Here is a 20,331-nt window from a genome sequence, read left to right as displayed (position 1 = left end):
ATGCTTTCCAACAGTCTCAAATGGCTTTAATAGTTTATGGGAAAGGATGTGCCCTTGCAGAAGCCATGCTGGTTTTGCTTCAGCAATGCTTTTTCTTTATGGTTGGCTATTTTTTCTTTAACAATACTTCCCACCAGTTTTCTAGGGGCAGGCATTAAACTAACCAGTCTGTAATTTCCAGAATCACACTCCCAGATCCTGGGGGTGGGGGGTGGGGTGGGGAGAGAAGTGCCATGCTTTCTTAGAAGAACAACAATTTCACATCTGAGTTCTTTGACCTGGAGATTTGTCCATTCTTAAAGAAATCAGCCCTGTCCATTCTTAAGGAATTCCAGTGCTCACTGGAAGGACAGATCATGAAGCTGAGACTCCAATACTTTGGCCACCTCATGAGAAGAGAAGACTCCCTGGAAAAGACCCTGATGTTGGGAAAGATGGAGGGCACAAGTAGAAGGGGACAACAGAGGACGAGATGGTTGGATAGTGTTCTTGAAGCTGCCAGCATGAGTTTGACCAAACTGCGGGAGGCAGTTGAAGACAGGAGTGCCTAGCGTGCTCTGGTCCATGGGGCCACGAAGAGTCGGACATGACTAAACGACTAAACAACAACAACAATTTTGTCTATTGGGCATAGTACTTCAGGAGCAACCCCACAGAATTCAAGACTTCAAAATTCAGGGTGAACTCAGATGAGAATTTCAGAAACTGGGTACAATCCACCAAGTGCTGCCACCAAAGCATTATTTAAATGGCCTGATGTTACACGGAAACGTTGCATTGGCGGATTTGGCCAACTTGCTTCAAATTGTCACTGTAGTGACAGAAAACAGGCTGTGGTGGGTCCTAGTGGAAGGTACTGAATAGAAACAAGCTGTCAGAGGGATGGTTGGCTACTTGCACAGGATGCTTTTATTTTAATATGAATTAAGCATCTGGAGTCAAGCCAGTAGCAGACTGTGTCACCTTTTTGACACTGCAAGCCACTTGTGAATGGCTTTGTGTCATTGTTGCTGTTTCTCAGCTTCCCTGTTTCTCCCCCCACCCCAATCACCACACACACACACACACACACACACGTTCCTTGGTAATATATACTGTATGTGCTAAATAGGATTAGCACTTCCACAGTCTGCGCAGGCTTCTTCTCTCCCCTCCCCCTCACGCCCGCCAGCACACACTTCACCTGTCTCCCATCCTCAAGCCCCAGCTCCTTCAGTGGCCTGACACAAGCCTTATGTAGAGTTTAGCTTTCTCACTGTAGGGCAGCTGGTAATGGGAGCTTGGCTGAAAAGAAGCCTTTCAGGCTCATTGCTTTGGAAGAATAGACGGGTGTCTGCTCTGCAGCTTTCCTTTTTTGATAGGAAGGGATAATCCCTTCCATAAGTCAGGGTTGTGTCAAAGCTGCAGAGAGAAAGAGAGATCAGGGGGCTCTCCCAGGATACAGAAATAGACCAGCCTTCCAGCCTAGGACAATCTGGGTTTTTGACAGCTATACCACTTTGGGGTTGGCATTTATTACTACCCAACTCATTTTAATTCTTCCTATTGAGGCTTGTTTCCCCACTCTCCCTTCCCCCAAGGCACACTAAAAATATCTTCTTGAAAAGTGTTTCTAGTTAAAAAGGAAAAGAAAAAGAAAATGAAATTTTGAATCCTAATCTATCTTTTTGGACAGAGTCGGCCCCCCTATATGTCTTATTTGTTCTCAGAACATCCAGAGGAGCAATCGATTCTCTTTTGGTTTTATTACTTATTTATAGCAAAATGTTGAAGCTCTTACTAGCTATTTTAAGAATCTCCCCCCCCCCCCCAATGAAATAGCCCTATGAATGTCATCCTGTGAGACATAGAAAACAAAGATAAAGACTTTGGTAGCTTTGGTAGCTTTGGAGGGGGAAAAACTTTTCTTTCTTTCTTCTATGTGATTAACCAATAATCCCCCCCCCCCACACACAAGTCAGAAATGCCGATCAAATGACCTAAACTGGATGATTTAAGACTGTGTGAAAACAAACTCTAACCAAAAGCATGCTTTAAGGAGACCGAGGAAAGTACAAGAGCTTTGGGATGACGCAGCAAAAAACAGCGTCGCCATTTTGGCAAGTTCTGTCGAAAGATTTATGTCTGGGAGGAGGAACGGGTCTGTTTTTATACTGCGGGCGAACCTCCTCAGAGGACTAAAGAAGGCGACAGATTTGCGAAGATTAATGATGGAAAGAGTGCTTTTATCTATGGAAGTGATGATATATGGAAACCATCTCAATATGGCTATTGGACGAACGGAAAAATTCACACAGGATTACAACTTGTTTTATACCTGATTAAGGAGATTATCAGAAGAGGTCGCAAAGAGAAGGAAAAACATATGAAAATAACAAGATGAGATGCGGGAAACAGCAAAATAGGATTGGATAGAATTATGAACATTATTTGGACAAATTTGTGGACATTAATGCAGCAGCAAGAAGATGATTGGACCCCCCCTTTGGAACTTGAAATATGGGTACCCCCCACAAAAATTTAAAAATTCAGCTTTGTAATTTGGAATTTATGTGATTTGATTTGATTGGTCGGTTAATAAATTTTTTTTAAAATAATAATAATAAAACAGCGTTCAAAGGGTTTCATTCTCCCACTGCTTGCTACCCATCTCCATTCTCCAAGGGCAAGAAAATTGAAACAATTCAGCAGGGGCAAAAGTAGGTTGACAGTGGAGACAGCTCTCTTGGTATGGGAGAATGCCTCTGGATGTTTCCTCCTGCCTTCAACTGCTTTTAAACTGAAGATACTTCAGAGAATTGATGACACCTGTGTCTTTCTCCACCATGTTCTGCCGCTGAGATGGGTATCAGATTGCCTTATGCAAGTAAGGCTTTTGTAACTTTAGCAAAGCCTGGCTTGTTAGTTTCATACCACTGATGGACAATTAACAAAATTGCATGCAAGAAAGGGCAACATACATAAGTGTGCTCTGGATTTCTTGTTTCATGTGCTGTTAATTTTATCCTGTTAAATTTTTAGTAGCTCCTGGGTTACCTATTTAATACCGAATCTCATAAACCTAATAGGCTATTGCCTTCCAAATAAAATGGTTAATGCTGAAATGCATTAATGAGTATAAAGAAATCCCAGGTCTTCCTCCATATATTGCTCTTGGAGCATTGTGTCAGCAAGCGTTTGGTTTGGAACTCTTGGGTAGCTGGTAGTGCTTGTCAGGCTTGTAGCATAAAGGACTTTGTCAGGGCTGTCAGTCTAAGACGGGCTCAAGCTTTAAAGTTAGAAATGTTGAGCAGTGGCCTTTGTCATTTCAGGAGTCCCTGCATCCATCCCTGCTGAGGATGGCTCCCTGCTAAGCTACACTGGAGACTGAATTAACCATTTACATACTGGAAGTCACTTCTTCAGAAGCCGAATGAAACTGATATAATGAATGAAACTTGTATTCTGGAAATCCATCTCCCGCTTGTCCCCTGTATGGTTTCTGTGCCTTCAATAAGCGTTTAACAGGCAGAACTTACAGACTTTTCATTATCATGGGGAAGACATTACCTGGTCAGTTTATGATGTGTTTGCTGGCTGAAATAAGAGTTTGGGAACTAAAGACTAGGGCTTGGGACTTAGAAGAATAGATTTGGTGGAAGTCCATTGTCTTAGGGTTCCAGTCTTACTATGCATACATAGTAAGAAAGTCCCACTGAAAGCAGTGAGACTTGATTGCCAGTAAACAAACAGAGAGACAGGCTGCTATGCTATGTTCCAGTCAAATTACCTTCTGTTAAAAATAAAAACCAACATTACGATGGACACGGCTTTTGCTATTAATTATTAGAATCTTAACATATACAAACATGTTTTTCAGCAGCTACTTCATTTATGTATGCAACTGGGGTGTATGAAAGAAACTTCTCCCAAATGCAGAAGTGGGGCACCAAGATGGGGTCAATTCAAACATGTATCGTTCAGAAACCCTATACATGAAAAAGGACAGTAGATCTCTGTGTTGCCCCTTTTCTGCCTTTTGCATTGTAGTTTATTAAATTTATATTATGTGCTTTTTTTCAAAAGGAATAATACTTTTCTATGAAGCAGAAGAAAGATTATAGAAGTCTGGGACATTGCACATATGCAATATAAAAGCTCATGGTTTTGGTGGCATATATGTTTTTTGCTGTTCCATCACATGACCAGTCTTTCTAGGTAGCAGGTGTGTAATCTGACCCATACTTGTTTGCCCAAGCCCCTGAATGAGCTTGGATATCAGTCCAGATCCTAATCCAATATGTACTCCATATTGGATCACAGTGTCTGCATTGTTAATAATCAAACTCTGCTTTCACAGGAAACAAAATAAATAACATCACATGAGGTTATAGATCACAAGGAGGTTAAAATTTTTCCATTAAACCTTGGGAATGCAAGGGCATTAATTCTTCACTTAAATCTAAGCATCTATAATTTGTTTAGAATACTGTATTATTTGATAGGTCTTGTTTTATTTGCAGACAAATGGGGAAGGACAATTATCATTACTTGGTCATATATTTTAAAGACCCTTCTGGTCATTATGCTTTGGTCAAGTTAGTCTGCTCCTAAGTGATCTATGGAAAATGAATAGTGATGCCTGCTTCCTTCAAAAAAACACCAACATCTCTGAGTTATTATTCTAGAACTATATGAAATTCATATGTATCCAATATTTAATCTGCCAGTTTCTCAAAAACTAATTGGTATGTAGGAGCATAATGCAAACCAGCCAGCATTCTGTTTTGTACTTGGAAATATGGAATAAGCAAGGCCTATGTTTGAGAAAGGGTGGGAGTGGGAAAATGTTGGATCCTCTCAGCCAAGGGGGTTGGCATGCCAAGATGATCACTGTCAGCAATGCTCCTGGAAGATTTCTTGCCCCATTGTTGTGGGATGTGATTAAATTACACCATTTTCATTTTTTCCATCCCTCACTCTCACCACTTAAAATGGTTTGTCCCATGCAATCAAGCGTGATCTTCAAGTTTCAGTTTGACTTTTTTAAAAAACAAAAACTCTTAAATCAATAAAAGTATTTTGTGGGATGGGGATAAAGGGAAGAAATTAAATGGGGATCTATAGTAATTCACTTAAATTTTTCTGTAGAATCCAGCAGGGTTTTACTGCAAATAGGCCACAATGAAATTCATACCATATCTCTGAATTGGGTGCACCCCCCCCTATTTTTCCTCTTCATGTATATGTGGAAAGTACCATGATGTTAGCTCCATCTGTCCATAGATGAGTTTGGAAGGCTGCATCAAAAAAGTGCTGTAGAGAAACAGGGTGAATGGGAGGGCAAGGCCATCTCTGCTCTCTGCAAAACACTACAAGAAAACCAAATAAAACTGACCACAGAGTTTGTACTTCCAGCTGAAAATGGGTTAGGATAAGATCCAGTGGGACCTTGGCTAGCACAGCTTCACCCTGCCTCAAAGCACTCTGTTTTGGTACCAGCTACTACCAGACAAGATGACTGCTGGTGCTAGCTTCCTACCTCCTCAGGCAGAGGTTGTGCCTCCATCACAGAGAACCGTGGAGAGGGACCCACGGTTCATCCTAACTCGCATACACCTCCAGCCATCAACTTTGAGGTGGGGTTTGGATTACTTCCAGAGTTGCATTCTTTATTTAGACTTCTAAAAATTCAAAACATAAATTAATTCCTGCTATTGCTTCCACTAACATGAGTTTGACCAAAGTGCAGGAGGCAGTGGAAGACAGGAGTGCCTGGCGTGCTCTGGTCCATGGGGTCACGAAGAGTCGGACACGACTAAACGACTAAACAACAACAACAACAACAACAAATTGCTTCCACGTTGTTGCCTTCCTCTAGTGTTATACCAGTCCAGTTTTTCTTGGTTTTTTATTCCACCCTTCTATCACAAAGCTCAGGGCATATAGGTTAGCATACCTTCCAACGTTTCCCTGATGAAAATAGGGACGTCTTAGTCCATATCAACAACAATACTTTTATCATTTATACCCACCCTGGTAGCTCTGCTATGCTCTCTGCCAAACCTAAGCTTACAAGGCAGCAATGGCATTTTTCTTTATTTCAACTAATGGCTGGGTGGCCAAGCGCACTGTGCAGTAAAGAGCCAGCAGAGCAAGACCAGTTCACGCTAAAAACGAACAGTCAAAATACAGTAGCATAATAATGATTCCTAACAAAAAGTATATCCCTACAAAATAAAATTAAACAATTAACCGTTCAAACAGCATGCTCATTCAACTAGTAAGCATAATACCAACCATAAAGTCAAGTAAAAAATATCCAGTAACTTCACATCCAAAAGTAGCCTCAGAGTTGGCATTAGTACCTAGCAACACCCACTACCCTCCAGTCTTTTATGTCTCAACCCCAAAGGGTTCATGAGTTCTTCTGGAACCAACTTTATTATGAATGTTATTGAAGTTGGAGGGGGATGGGGAAAGGCAATTGGGAACAGCCATCCCCTGATGCTGAATGCATGACTGGCAGGAGTGCGGCCATATTGTGTATAGGTGTGGAGATAGCACCAGCCCACATGGACCCATAGCATGCTTTTAATTACCGTATTTTTCCATGTATAACACTCCCCCATGTATAAGACGCCCCCTATTTTGGGGGACTCCAGATTAAGAAAATGGGGGAAGATTGCCCAGAGTTGTTGAGCTTTTTACAGGGGGGATTGCCAAAAAACACTCACCTGCCAATTTTTAACACAAATAAAAAAACCCCTTGTTTTATACCTGGAAAAGTATGGTAATCAGTTGCAGGGCAATTTTACAAAATTAAAACATCAGTACAAATAGCACCAGTTAGTAAAAACCACCAGTAGATTTTTTTTTTTAAAAAAGAGCAATTCGCAATATTTTAATGTGTAAGAGAGTTAGTCTGAGTGCTGCCTGCCTTGTGAATGGCACTTCACTGCCCCCCCCTTCTCTCTCTCTCTCTCTCTCTCTCTCTCTCTCTCTCTCTCTCTCTCACACACACACATTGTTGGGGTAATTTTTTTAACTCTTTAATAATCATAAAGTATTTATTTATTTTGGGTTTATTTCTTTTGTTGTGGCCATTTTCCCCCTCATGATCTGGAAGTTTTATTTTAATTTGAATAAAAGGCATGTGATAATTTCATGTCAAGAGCCTGCATTTTCCTGTGCTTGCAATCAATATTCCAATGTAGAAACGTTTGTTTTAAAGCGAAACTGTCGGTTTCTTCTGCTTGCGCATGAAAAATTGTCACCGGCGGAGTGGCTGCCTGCTTAGAAGCGGTGAGCTTGAGGTAATTAGCTTGCAGAGTGCGGCTAGTGATCCACTGCAGGCAGCTGGTCCATGGGACTGAATGTCAGACCCTGTTTATCATCTACACTGCTAGGCCCAATTTGGCACCAGTGGTGGCGGCTACTCAGGGGAAAAGACTAGGCCTGAGCCAGCATGGATGATTAATTATCTTTCACATAAGCAGTGGCCCTCTGAGGTCAGAAATGAGGCCTCGGGGCGGTGAATATATGTAGTTTCCTTTATTGTGCCTGAGTTTTGTGGTTGCTTAAAGGAAATCAGTATTATTAGTCTCCTGCAGTTTGGCTAACCCTTGTGCTTAAGAAAAGACTAGAAAAATTGAATTTTATTTGGGGGGCGAATTCGGGGACAATGTGTTTGTGTGTGTGTCAAATGGAAAATCAACATATCCATATCTAGCTAGCTACTGAGAGAAGTTTAGAATTTGAAGGCTATTTTCAGCTGACTAGGCCTAAGTTCAGAAAGCACTATTATGTGCTTGCAACAGTTCCCTCCTCTCCTGCCCTGCTTTGACACATACGTATCCTTCTCTCAAGCACTGCTGAGTACTTCATTACAAGTGGCTTTATAGATTCAGAGGACCACTATTATCCTCTTCAAAACGTGGCGCATGTGGAGGGAAGGGAAAGTACCAGAAAGCACTCCGATTCGGGCAAACTGCCGTTAATTCTAGGTCTCATCTCCATCCTGGAAACTTAACGCCCTCAATGTCAGGCTTCTTGACAGAGGATAGATGAGGCTGCACTTTTGCCTTCTGAAAATGCAATACTTTAATACCCTTGTTGTGACCCTACACAACGTTCAGCCTATCTAGGCTTAGCTGCATGTGGAAATGCATGCACGAGCAGGTGCTGCAAAAGCAGCTGTTGAGAGCTTCCATTGAACACACGGAGAGAAAGGCCAGTGTGCGATCTCACCCTTCTCTCTCCCCACATTGATTCCTAGTTACATCACATGAATGGCACTTCCGGCTTATAGCCAATGCAACACTAAGTAAGCATCCTATCAGTGCAAGGATTCCCTCTTGTGCAACAGGTCTCCGCCCCACTTAGAATAGAATAGAATCATAGAATCATAGAGTTGGAAGAGACCACAAGGGTCATCGAGTCCAACCCCCTGCCAAGCAGGAAACACCATCAGAGCACTCCTGACATATGGTTGTCAAGCCTCTGCTTAAAGACCTCCAAAGAAGACTTCTCCCCTCATGCACACTCTGCACCCAGTGGCGTAGCAAGGTCAGGTGGTACCCGGAATGGAAAATTTCTCGCCACCCCCTCCATTGAAATTTGGTTTGACTTTATTTCAAAAAAAATTCCGCAGTCAGAGAAGCCTGTGCATGCCAAAGCCACAGGGTCTCTCACAGACATTCAGTGCCGCACAGCATTTTGTCACCTCCCCCTCAGAGGCGACACCCGGGGTGGACCACACCCACCGCACCCACCTTGCTCTGCATCTGTCCGCACCCTCTCCAGATCTGCCTAGAACTGGGTGTCGAATCTTTGCCATACCTTTGCTTTCACCAGCAAGTTCACTGGCCCTGAGCTTTTCAGGCTGGGAATGTGTATGCAGCTGCCTACTAGATAGATGGACCATCGATTAATTTATTTACAATCTTACACTACTTTCCAATACAAAATATCATGGGATTTCAAAAACTGGGAAGTTTCACTTTTTGTCCTGGATGCCTTTGGTCTCTTTAAACCCAGGGTTGGGAACCTGTGTCCCCTGCCCCATGCCCCCTGCTGCTGCTGGACTCCAACTCCCATCAGCCCCAGCCAGCATAGCCAATGATCAGGGATGATCTGGGAGTTGTAGTCCAGCACCATGCTAGAGGGACATAGGTTAGTTGCAATTGCTCATCAGTTGTAGTCACTAACGCATTTCAGGCATAAGCCCTGGCTCTGAAAACCAGTCCTGAAGCTCGGCTTCTAAAGTGCTGGGTGCATTTTAGAAAGTAACTTTGCAGTACTTCAGAATGATCCTTTATTTCCTAGCAAATGGTCCTTTAAGTACTACTACTACAACAACAGTATTCATTGATTTCAGCAGGGCTAATGTCAGCCAATTGCCTGATGAGGTGCTAGTTTCCGCCCAAAGTTTACTTCTCTCCCTCTCTTTTCTTTTTTTCAAAAAAGTCTTGTTTTTCTGTCATTCTGTATCAAAGCAAGAAAATAAAAAACAAAGGAGCCACTCCATGAATAGGGCACGTGCATCTGAAAGGAAATGCTGGACTGCTGGTGTGGCTTTACAGAATCATTTCCACTCAATAATAGTAAAAGAGAGAGAGAACCTTTCACAGGAAGATCTGTGACCTTGGCTCTCCAGAACTGGTTAACCTGTTGTGTATATTTCACAGATGAATTCTGCCCCACGATTTCTACTTTGCTCTACCCTGTGACAGAGAGACACGCGCAGCATCTGCTGTTCATATTCCTTCCCAGGCTCCAAAAGCCAATCTCGTGGTGCCAAGGGAAGCAGTAAAGAAGAAAAGAAAAGAAATTATGCAAAAGAGCTGAGAACAGATTTACTTTCCCAGCTGCTCTTCTCCCACCCTAATCAAGGGCCTGCCTGAGAAAAGCCTGTCTAGATTTCATTTTTGTCTATTGGATATTTTCTGAGCATAGCCCACCGATCTTTGGAATTTTCCACATTTGGGAAGCCTGCAGCAGCTCATAATGAATCGCTCTTTAAGAGTCAATCTCTAAATCATCTCAGAGGCAGTTCTAGGACTCACCACTTGCTCCCCTGCTCTCCCTGAGTCCTGGGCTGATGTAGTTTGCGATCAGCAAGAGAGAGGCTGAGCTGCACTGCTTCTCGACATAAAGAAGGCTGGCTGGTGATGTTAACAGCAACATATTTTCTTGAACTCCCTTTAAAATTAATATATTCTTTTCTTTCTTTTTTTGTCTCCATAACAGCATGAGTTTAGCACCATTTCACCTTGTCATTGGGGAATACCCATCAGGTGTGAGTGATCGTGGAATTTTGTTGGGGGGGGGGATTTGTACAGGCTGCAATATTGAAAGCATTTACTCGTGATTAATTCACCGGATTGCTTGAGAATAAGGGGGCAGCCAGAGCAACATTCATGTGTTGCATTTAAGTAAACAGAACTTTTTTTAAAAAAAGTTTGCATGCCAGCCTCCAGCCATAATTCCAGGGTGGTTCTCCCATTCCCTTGACATACCTCAAGAATAGAGAACAAACCACATCAGCTCTGCAGCTGTCTTAGCTTATTATTTTCCCATTGGAATAAATGAGCAGGAAGCTATTATTTTAAATAATAATAAAGAGGACCCCATAAAATAGGAGAAAAAATGGGAAAAACCACAAGTTCCACCTTCCACCCTGCCAGCATGAGCATGATAGGGTATAGGAAAAGGATGTTCACCCACTGTTGGTTCTTCTACCATGCTTTTTGTTGATCTGTAATTATCTAAAACCTTGTGTGACAAAAGAAGATCATGGGATTTGTGTCATGGTAGCAAGTTGTGCAGAAAATTGTCCACATGTACACTATAGCCATAGGCTGGCACAAAGTAAGGCATGTTTTGTCCACTGAAATAAATGATTACCGGTATAATGAATTGAAAAAAATGTTTAAAATAACTTTTGTAAAAACAAACAAACCCAGAATCATTTTATTAGGAATTATAGGTACCGACATTCCAGAAAAGACTTTTCATGTATGTGACAGCAGCAATGTGGATGCTACAAAGTCCCTACCAGAGAGGAATGGCAAACCAAGCTGTTGGACTATGCCGAAATGACAAAACTGACCGCAAAAATGTACAAGTGCAAATATCTACTGGAAATGTAAGCAAAAGGAAGGCACCTTCTATCATATGGAGTGGACCTGTAAGGTTCTAAAAGCATTCTGGGAAATGATGTACCGTATTTTTCGCTCCATAAGACACACTTTTTCCCTCCTAAAAAGTAAGGGGAAATGTCTGTGCGTCTTATGGAGCGAATGTGTGGTCCCTGGAGCTGAATTGCCCAGGGGCAAAAAGCAGATCATGCTCTTTTTTTTAGAAAGAGGGAAGGGGGTGTTGAAACAAAGCCACTCAGCAGCTGATCAGCAAGCGACCGGGAGGGGAGATAAGGGACTCTAGGGGAGGGGAGATAAAGGAGGCTGCCTGGGAGGGGGGAGGTAAAGACAGTGAACTTGCAAGGAGAGGAAACAGGAAGATTAAAGCAATGAGGAGAGAAATTAGAAGAAAAGGAGGAGCAAAAAACTGCTCCAGCTAAGGAAAAGACACTAAGGCAAACAAGAGGGAAGGGGGTGTTGAAACAAAGCAGCTGAGCAGCTGTTCGGCAAGGGATCAGGAGGGAGATAAGGGACTCCAGAGATAAAGGAGGCTGCCTGGGAGGGGCAAGGTAAAAGCACATGGATCCTCAGGATTTTTGCATTGGGTCACCCCAAATTCACCATCAGATCACATAGCATGTCCATGGCTACAGCCTGCACCAAAAAAATCATGCATCCACTATTTTGTAGGGCCGCAATAGCGCAAAAACATGGTTACAAAGCATGGATCCACATGGATTCTCAGGATTTTTGCATTGGGGTACCCCAAACTCACCATCAAATCACATATGTCTGTGGCCACAGCATGAATCACAAAAATCATACATCCACTGTTTCGTTCAGAATATTTTTTTCCTTGTTTTCCTCATCTAAAAACTAGATGCGTCTTATGGTCAGGTGCATCTTATGGAGCGAAAAATACGGTAATTTCTGTATTATACTGTGGCTGTGTGTGTACCATGCATTCAAAGGACATACAACCCAGCAACTGCAGTTTATCTGTCACAAAGCTACAATCTCCAGCACTCTTAACAAACTACAGTTTCCAAGTTTCTTTTGGAGGGGGGAATGTGTTTTAAATGCACTTTAAAAATGTATGGTGCGTATGTAGCCTGTGTCGTAAGTGTTATAACTGCCAAACAAATACAGTGGTACCTCAGGTTAAGTACTTAATTTGTTCTGGATGTTCGTTCTTAACCTGAAACTGTTCTTAACCTGAAGCATCACTTTAGCTAATGGGGCCTCCTGCTGCTGCCGGAGCACAATTTCTGTTCTCATCCTGAAGCAAAGTTCTTAACCTGAGGTAATATTTCTGGGTTAGAAGAGTCTGTAACCTGAAGCGTATATAATCTGAGGTACCACTGTTTCCCCATTTCAGTTCCTATTTTGTAGTTTAACTCTTGAAGCCAGAGGAACACAAGAAGCTGCCTTATACCAGGCTAGACTGTTTGCACTAAGGGGATCTACTCTGACGGGCGTTGGCTTCCCAGGGCCTAAGGCAGAGATCAGTCACATCAGCAGCTACACTAGGGTCCTTCTGTGTGCAAGGGGATGGAACCTGGCTCTTCCCTTGTGCTGGGCTGCGATTTTGTGAAATGATGTAGCCTTATTTTTAACCAATTCTGTTTGCATGCATTTGATAAAACATCAGGAATGCTGAATGGGCACTTGAAAGAGTAAATAAAGTAATTCTTTTGCTTTGTTTATTAAATTATCATGCAGCCCATGATATAAAGTTATTTGGGTGGCTTACAATAAAAAAACTAATTTTTTTTTGAAAAACTAAAGACACAAAAACATAAAATTCAGAGCCACATAAATGCAACTGAAACACAACTGGGCACGCGCGCACACACACACACACCAAAGTTAAAACTCAGATTTTAGTGACATGTTAGTTTTTTTACAAGCTGATGCTTCAGTCAGAGTACCTCTGCCAGTAGAGATCAGCTCTAGCAATAGTTGTGCTATTATTTATCCATGTTCCATTAGCATGTGTGGAAGGCAAGAGAGGCTCAGTGTCATTTTGAATTGGTCATCTCAGATTTTAGAGAAGTGGGATATGCTGGCATACTCAGGAGTGGAAAGTGTCAGGAGCAGCGAGTGGTATGGGAATTCGACAGGAACCAGTTTGTTTTGTGAGTTCAATGTGCACATTCTGAGCTGGTTTTAAATTGTAGCTTTCCAGTCAATCTTTAAAAAACAACAGGGCACAATAAAATGAAACATTCTTGTGGTCTGTGCAGTTTTTATTCTATTTTTAATCAGTGGAATCTTTTCAGTCATTGCTACCCAGTTAATCTTAAAGCTAGAATATGCATATCATTCTCTTTAGCAACAAAAGGAAATGGGAAAGGTCAAAGTTCCCAGCACAATATTTCATAGGGTTATTTATTGAAGTCTGAGTCCTTGAAGAAGTGGATGCAATTATTATGCCTACCTGGTTTTGCTGTTTTCATTCAGTAGCATTGGTTCCATTCCCAAATGGTTGGGCAGTCTTCCCCAACCTGGTGCCCTCCACAAGTTTTGAACTAGAACTCCCATCAGCCCCAGCCAGTGAAGGCAGTGGCCAGGAATGTTGGGAGTTGTGGCCCAAAACATGTGAAGGACATCAGTTTTGGGAAGTTTATACTAGGGCAGTAGCACTCTGTGTCCCCATGCTCTGCCCAACATTTTTTTAATGACAACATCAGTAGTCATGTCATTCCAAAGGAAGGGAATCATTTTGCACAGCTTGTCTCTACAACATGTGGGGATTCTGTGCTGCACCAGTAACAATACTGTCACAATTTTCTAGCAAACCAGAACTTCCAAAATAATTAATGGCGTCTGAAAGGAGAAATTTCTTTCTTTCTGGATTTCCCATTTTCCACAGAAATCAAAAATGAGCAATGAGCAACAAACTCTGGCAGTGGCAGCTGTGTGTCAATTAATCTGGCAAACTAGTTTGCATACTATTGTCATAGTTAATGTAGTTTAGATTGAAGAACGTCTGCTGGTTAAAGGACACACATACATACACATAATGAAATTACGGAAACTATTCCCTAGAGAAGCATTATTTCACGGAGAGAAGCCTTTAGCTTTATTGTGATGTCACCTTTAGTCACATCACTGCAGTGCTGAGTCAGTGCTTTAGCGAAGTCATCATTTTTCAATTGGTGGTGGTCATGTGTCCCACCTGTTCAGCAGCTAGTACGAGCATTATAATAAGGGCAGTTTGTATCTGGTATAGGGAACAAGTGACTAACTGTGGGTTTTGATCCCATGCCAGGGTCCTATCCAAGTCCATTAGAGCTGTCTTCTAATATCTGAAGGGTTGTCACATGGAAGATGGAGCTTTCATGTGAATATGTTTTCTGCTTCTCCAGAGGTTAGGACCCAAAACATTGAATTAAAATTGCAGGAATGGAAATTGAACATTAGGAAGAACATGCTGATGGTAAAAACTGTTCAACAGTGGGATGGACTGTCTCAAAAGATGGTGGACTCCCCTTCAACGGAAGTTTTTAAGCAGAGGTTGGATGGCCATCTGTTAGAGATTGCAGGGGGTTGGGCAGGATGAGTCTTGGGGTCCTTTCCACTCTATCTTTTGGGGTCCTTTCCCTGGAGAGCCAGGGTGGTGTAGTGGTTAAGAGTGGTGGACTCGTAATCTGGTGAACCAGGTTCGTGTCTCCGCTCCTCCACATGCAGCTGCTGGGTGACCTTGTGCCAGTCACACTTCTCTGAAGTCTCTCAGCCCCACTCACCCCACAGAGTGTTTGTTGTGGGGGAGGAAGGGAAAGGAGAATGTTAGCCGCTTTGAGACTCCTTCGGGTAGTGATAAAACGGGATATCAAATCCAAACTCCTCCTCCTATGATTCTATGAAAAACCACCACAGCATTTTGCTGATAGAGCATAACAATCTGAAGCTGTCCGTAAATGTCCTTCCATTTGACTGAATGCCACCCAGGACACATGCTGATAGCAGAGGAGTCTGCTTCATTGTGTACATTTTTTATTAAGCTAACAGCTGATGAATTTTAGCAGACAGTGTTTAGGGAAAGCTGCAATTACAGCTGCGATGCTGACACAAAGTTCACCTACTTTTGAAAACAAGCTTGGAAGGGTTTGGAAGCTAATGAGCTGCAGCTCAAGGGGTGAACTTGCCTTCCCTTCTTTAGGTGGATTTCATCTGAGAGCATCTCATGGCCTTCTGCTTTTCCTCTTTGCTCTCCAATGACTCACCGTGTTGACATTTGCCTTCACCTCTCCAGGACTCATTCCTATTAGCTCCAGTTGGAAAGCTGTCAACAGTTTCCATCTGTTTTCTCAACATTAAAAGTACAGATTTCTCCTTCCCCTCCCCTTCAAACAAATTTTTCCCTTGGAACAAATGATTATAGATGAGAAAAACTTCCATTCCATTCAATGTAAATCTGCACATTTATGCTATACATGCACTATGGGGAATGTAAGGTAAGGAAAGACAATGCTTTGCAGCACTTTGCCTCCATTATCCTCACAACAATCCCTTTCAGAAATGTCACTATACATATTCCTATTTTGGGGGTGGTAAGAAAAAAACCCTGAGATTGACTTTCCTAAGGCTATACACTGAGAGAGATATGGCAATTTTGTTTCAAAGATATCACTTTACTGCAGGAAAATTGCATGTACACCACCATAACATGTGATAAACACATGCCTATCTTTTCCACTGTGTGTAAATACTATGAAGTAAATGCATTGCACTTCAATGAATGCAGGCTGTGGACGCGCTATTTTTCTTCACCAGAGCATTCTCTTTGTAGGGCAGTCACTGTGTGTTAAGTGGTCTCCCATTCCTTGGTTAAACTGGTTTACAAAACCCATGTCATGTTTCTCAGCTCTGTCTCGAACCCTCCCTCAGTTCACTGGGATCACACTGGTTCTCAGAAAGTACTTGCTTGCAGTTTTATTTTATGTCTTTGAAATCATGTATCCTAGGAAAAGTATGGCTCTGTCATCTTGGCACTGTGCTACTAAGTTATTTTTGAATCATACTCTCCTTAGCAGATTTGCACACACACACACACACACACATATATATATATATATATACACACACACACACACACACACCATCACCAGTGCAAGAATTGACAGAAAGCAAGGGCAGAACACAATTGTGTTTTGTCCTAGTTCACATATCTTGATAACAGCTTGCTTGTTAGTTAGGATCTCCTTCCCTCAACCTCTGTCAAAATGATGGAAGGTGACAAGGATAGATATTTTTTTAACAAAAGTCCATTTTGATTTTCAGGTGCCAAGCTGAACCTACTGCTCAGTCAGTGACTACTACTACTGTATTTTGACCTTCAGATTGAGTGGATTTGATAGGAGCATTACAGAGAGGAGCATAAATATAGAACATTCATGATGTCATGTCATTTTAAAGAGTTGCTCATCTGACCCTAAATTCCACCCGCTGTGCTGCTTTAGTTTGAGATCAGACAGTAAAATCCAATGATTTCTCTTTCATCTTCCAACCCCTCCTAAACACGAAAAGATTTGAAAACAGACTCATCAAAAAACCAAAACCAATGCTCTCGCACATGTTCCCAGTTTGAAATGCGCCATGTGTGGAAAACTCCATAATGAGCAGATAAAATTTGTTTGTGTATGACTTGTATGTGTCATAAATCTGATGAAAGCCTGTCAGAACAAACTCTGTCTTACCGAAGATATAGACATGACCCACTGGACAAGATTTCTGTTCTGCTTGTGAGATACTGGCTCTTCCGATTTGTTCACAGATATGCAGGAAAGTTTGCTCCGAATCCACTCCCCCTACATTTCTGACCTCTTAAACATAGGGACTCATTTGTACTGATTTGTAACTGCTGGCACCAATATGCGACACCTTGAGTGGGTGTGTGAATGGTGGAGATGACAGTCGTGTAAGCAATGAACATCCACACTGTATTTAGGGTGAAGCAGATATTGGTAACAATCACCAGGATCATATATAATGCAGTAAAGCTGTCTACCTGAAATACAAACAAAAGCCCTTTCCTGAGGCACTGTAGGATAATCACTCACAGTGACAGCATCCTCAGCCAAACACAGGCAGCTGGAGAGACTTCATCCGGAATACATGGGGCTTTGCTTGTCTTCATTTGCATCTCAGGATGTGTGTCACTTTTTCCTTTTATCCTAAAACTTTGTACGGAATGTGTAGCATCCTCATTGTCGTCGGATAATTTTGAAATTACACAGAGCAAGCAAACCTCAGAGCATGTTGTTTTGAGACAACATTTTGACTGACGGCATCTTTCCAGCCCAATAGCTTCTCACCGTGTATTTGACAGAAAGGGGAACTTAAGCTTTTGCTGGAGAAAGCTGGGAAGCATTGCAGGGCAAGTTACATCTTCATCATCTTCACTCCAACTTAGAGAGCATTTGAGCGCTGAGGACTGGCAGGAGTGGATCTAAAATTGGCCACTGATAAGCAAAAGAGACACATCTCCATACTGGGAGGAACCCCCAAGTGTTTTTCGTTTGTTTGTTTGTTTGTTTGTTTTTAAAGATCCTAAAGGCTGGTGGGGAACCTCAGACTCAGAGGCAAAATGAATGGAGCCCTCAAGACTACTGCCAGGTCATTGCTTCTCAGTCATACCTCCTCTCTCCAGGTCTTCCCTCTCAACCCTGCTTTGTATCATCATCATCATCAACATCATGAATTTATTTATACCCCACCTTTTTGCCTGATGGGACTCAATGTGGCTTACAGATAAAAACAAGAATTGCTAAAAACACAAAAAATAATAATAATTAAAAAACAATTAAACACGGATAGAATTAGAATGATATATGTATATAAAATATGTTTAAAATATACAAATAATTACCATGAAAAAACAGCATGGCACTAGCTGTTTCATTAAAAGCAGCCAGTTCCCCAAAGCTTGTTGGAACAAGAAGGTCTTCACCTGCTGGCAGAAGGACAACCAGGAGGGAGCCAGTCTTTCTTCTCCACGGAGCGAGTTCTGGAGTCTGGGAGTAGCCACCAAGAAGGCCCTCTCCTGCTTCCTCCCCCAAAAGGGCCTCCCCCCAAGAGCTCAGAACTTCATACAAGTGTGTAGGAGGGAAGATGATCTTTCAGTTTGGGCCTAAGCTGTGTAGGGCTTTATATTACCTTCCTTGAGAATTTTCTGCCTGGCTCAGATAATTTGTCCTTGAACTCTGATGATACCTCTTGCTCATCTGGATGGAGGCTGGAGAAGAATGTGATTCATACTCCAACGCAGTTCTCCAGCCAAGTAATATGGGCAAAACTTTGTACAATAGGATACATTTGCATTAAAATGTTGGTTGTCGTGAGAACATTTGAGAACTTTTTAAAAATGACAAACATATGTGAAAATGTGGAGAACTGAACTTAAGATGAGGAAACGGAGAGAAACCATACTTCACAGAATTATCCCATCCCTAGTTCAAAACAATGCATTTGTACTTTGCCTCCTAGATGTACCATTCCCAAGAGACGATAATGGCTTCTGCATATCAGCGGAAACAGCCTAGGTAAATGTGTGTGTGTGTGTGTGTGTAGGTTGGTAGGTTGATAGAGAAATAGAAGGAGAGGTCAGATTAGGGAGACATTGCAGCAAGAGAGCAGAGTTCTGGTGCAAAACTTTGGTATGATGGGTGGCTGAGGCTGACAGGAAGCAAGTGGCAGACCTAGGACCTAATAATGGGAGAACACAAACACAGCCTAATTCCATTTTGTCTCTTCCAGGATCATTGAAGAAAGTCGGTGTCCCTAAAAGGACCTTTGGATGAAGATATTGGAGGTGAAAGCAGTTTCTCCACTTAAAATTTACCTCTCAGATGACCTTTTGATCTGTAAAAGGGAGAGCCTTCTCAAAAGCTTTAAAGTTCCTGGCATGTGGACATTGGGGTTGTGGGGTGAGTGCCAACCTCAGTTACTGCCTCAGCTGTCTGGTGTCAGCAGGTGGGGGGGACTTAGAGTATCAGACAGTTTAGGGGACCCCAGTCCCAAAGCTACATTATCCATTTTGAGTGTATGTACAGAAAGGTACAAAGACTTGGGCTCCATTTGTGACTTGCATTTTTACTCAAAGTCTCAAACAATGTTCTCCCTGCCAAGTGCCTTCAGTGTTGGAACACTAGAGAGGTGTTCTGAAATTGTGAGGTGCTGCAATTCCTGTGGAAGACTCAAGGGGTTTGTGATGATTTTTTGAGAAACTAAATTGATTGTGTTCTCGTTAATATTGTTTCACCCCACCCAAATTGATTCCAACAGCAGGAGCGTTTGCCTTGAAAAGATTTTCCCAAGGTCACTCAGTGAGTTCATCTGCCTTCCAGCAGCTGAATCCCAAGGGAACATTGTTCAAGTCTTCCTCAGTAACCACGTTCCCCCCCTCATAAACTTCTCTTTTCATCATGAAGTGTGTGGGTGGGGATGGGGGCAGGGGGGAATCGCAAGGAAATGGAATACAATTTGGTTTGGAATATACCACAAAAATGTCCACCCCCTTAATTCTCAGTCCAGCCCATTCTTCCCTCTGCATTCCTGAAGGAATAGATTATATGTGTAGTTGAGAGCTGTTTTATTTGGGATGGGGTGGTAGAAATCAGAATCATAGGATTGGAAGAGATTATTTGTAGAAATGAAGGAAAGGATCCTAAAATATAAGGTTCTACACTTAGGCAGGAAGAACCAGCTGCACAAATATAAGATGGGGGACACCTGGATTACCTGTAGTACACGTGAAAGGGATCTAGGGGGTCTTAGTAGTCCAGAAGCTTAACATTTTGACAGTGTGATGCAGCAGCAAAAATCAAAAAGGCTAAATGCTATTCTAGACTGCATGAACAGAAGTATAGTGTCCTGATCAAGGGAAGTCATAGTCCCGCTCTATTCTGCTTTGATCAGACAACGCCTGGAGTATTGTGGACAATTCTGGGCACCACAATTTAGAAGGATATTGACAAACTGGAAAGTGTGCTGAGGAGGATGAGCAAGATGATCAGGTGTGTGAAAATGTTTGGGGGAATTGGGTATGTTTAGCCTGGATAATAAGAGACTTGAGAGAAGATAGCTGTATTCAAATATCTCAAGGGCTGTCACATGGAGGGTGGAGCAAGTTTGTTTTCTCCTGCTCCAGAGGCTGGGACCCAAACCAATGGATTCAAGTTACAAGAAAGGAGACTCTGACTAAACA

At 42.2% G+C, this 20,331-nt stretch overlaps 1 protein-coding gene across 2 annotated transcripts in view; it reads left to right on the top strand.

Moving 5' to 3' along the window:
• The window catches only part of LOC310669703 (uncharacterized protein), a 154,351-nt gene extending 135,370 nt beyond the window's left edge, over positions 1-18,981 (top strand). Inside the window, exon 3 of one of the 2 annotated variants that reach the window (XR_014507282.1) lies at positions 3,312-3,788. Coding sequence is in view for 1 of the 2 variants with exons in the window: in XM_083424169.1 (XP_083280295.1) it covers positions 18,882-18,890 (9 nt within the window). In the remaining variant the exon portion in view is untranslated. Of the gene's footprint in view, positions 1-3,311; positions 3,789-18,881 lie in introns of those variants that run through there. The other variant, XM_083424169.1, reaches the window with a different exon arrangement.
• Positions 18,982-20,331: the final 1,350 nt, after the last annotated feature.

Source organism: Podarcis tiliguerta, assembly GCF_965153285.1.
Source record: "Podarcis tiliguerta genome assembly, chromosome: 2".
Lineage (NCBI taxonomy): Eukaryota > Metazoa > Chordata > Lepidosauria > Squamata > Lacertidae > Podarcis > Podarcis tiliguerta.
The sequence above is the reverse complement of the archived record's forward strand: the minus strand, read 5'-3'. Positions and strand labels throughout refer to the sequence as shown.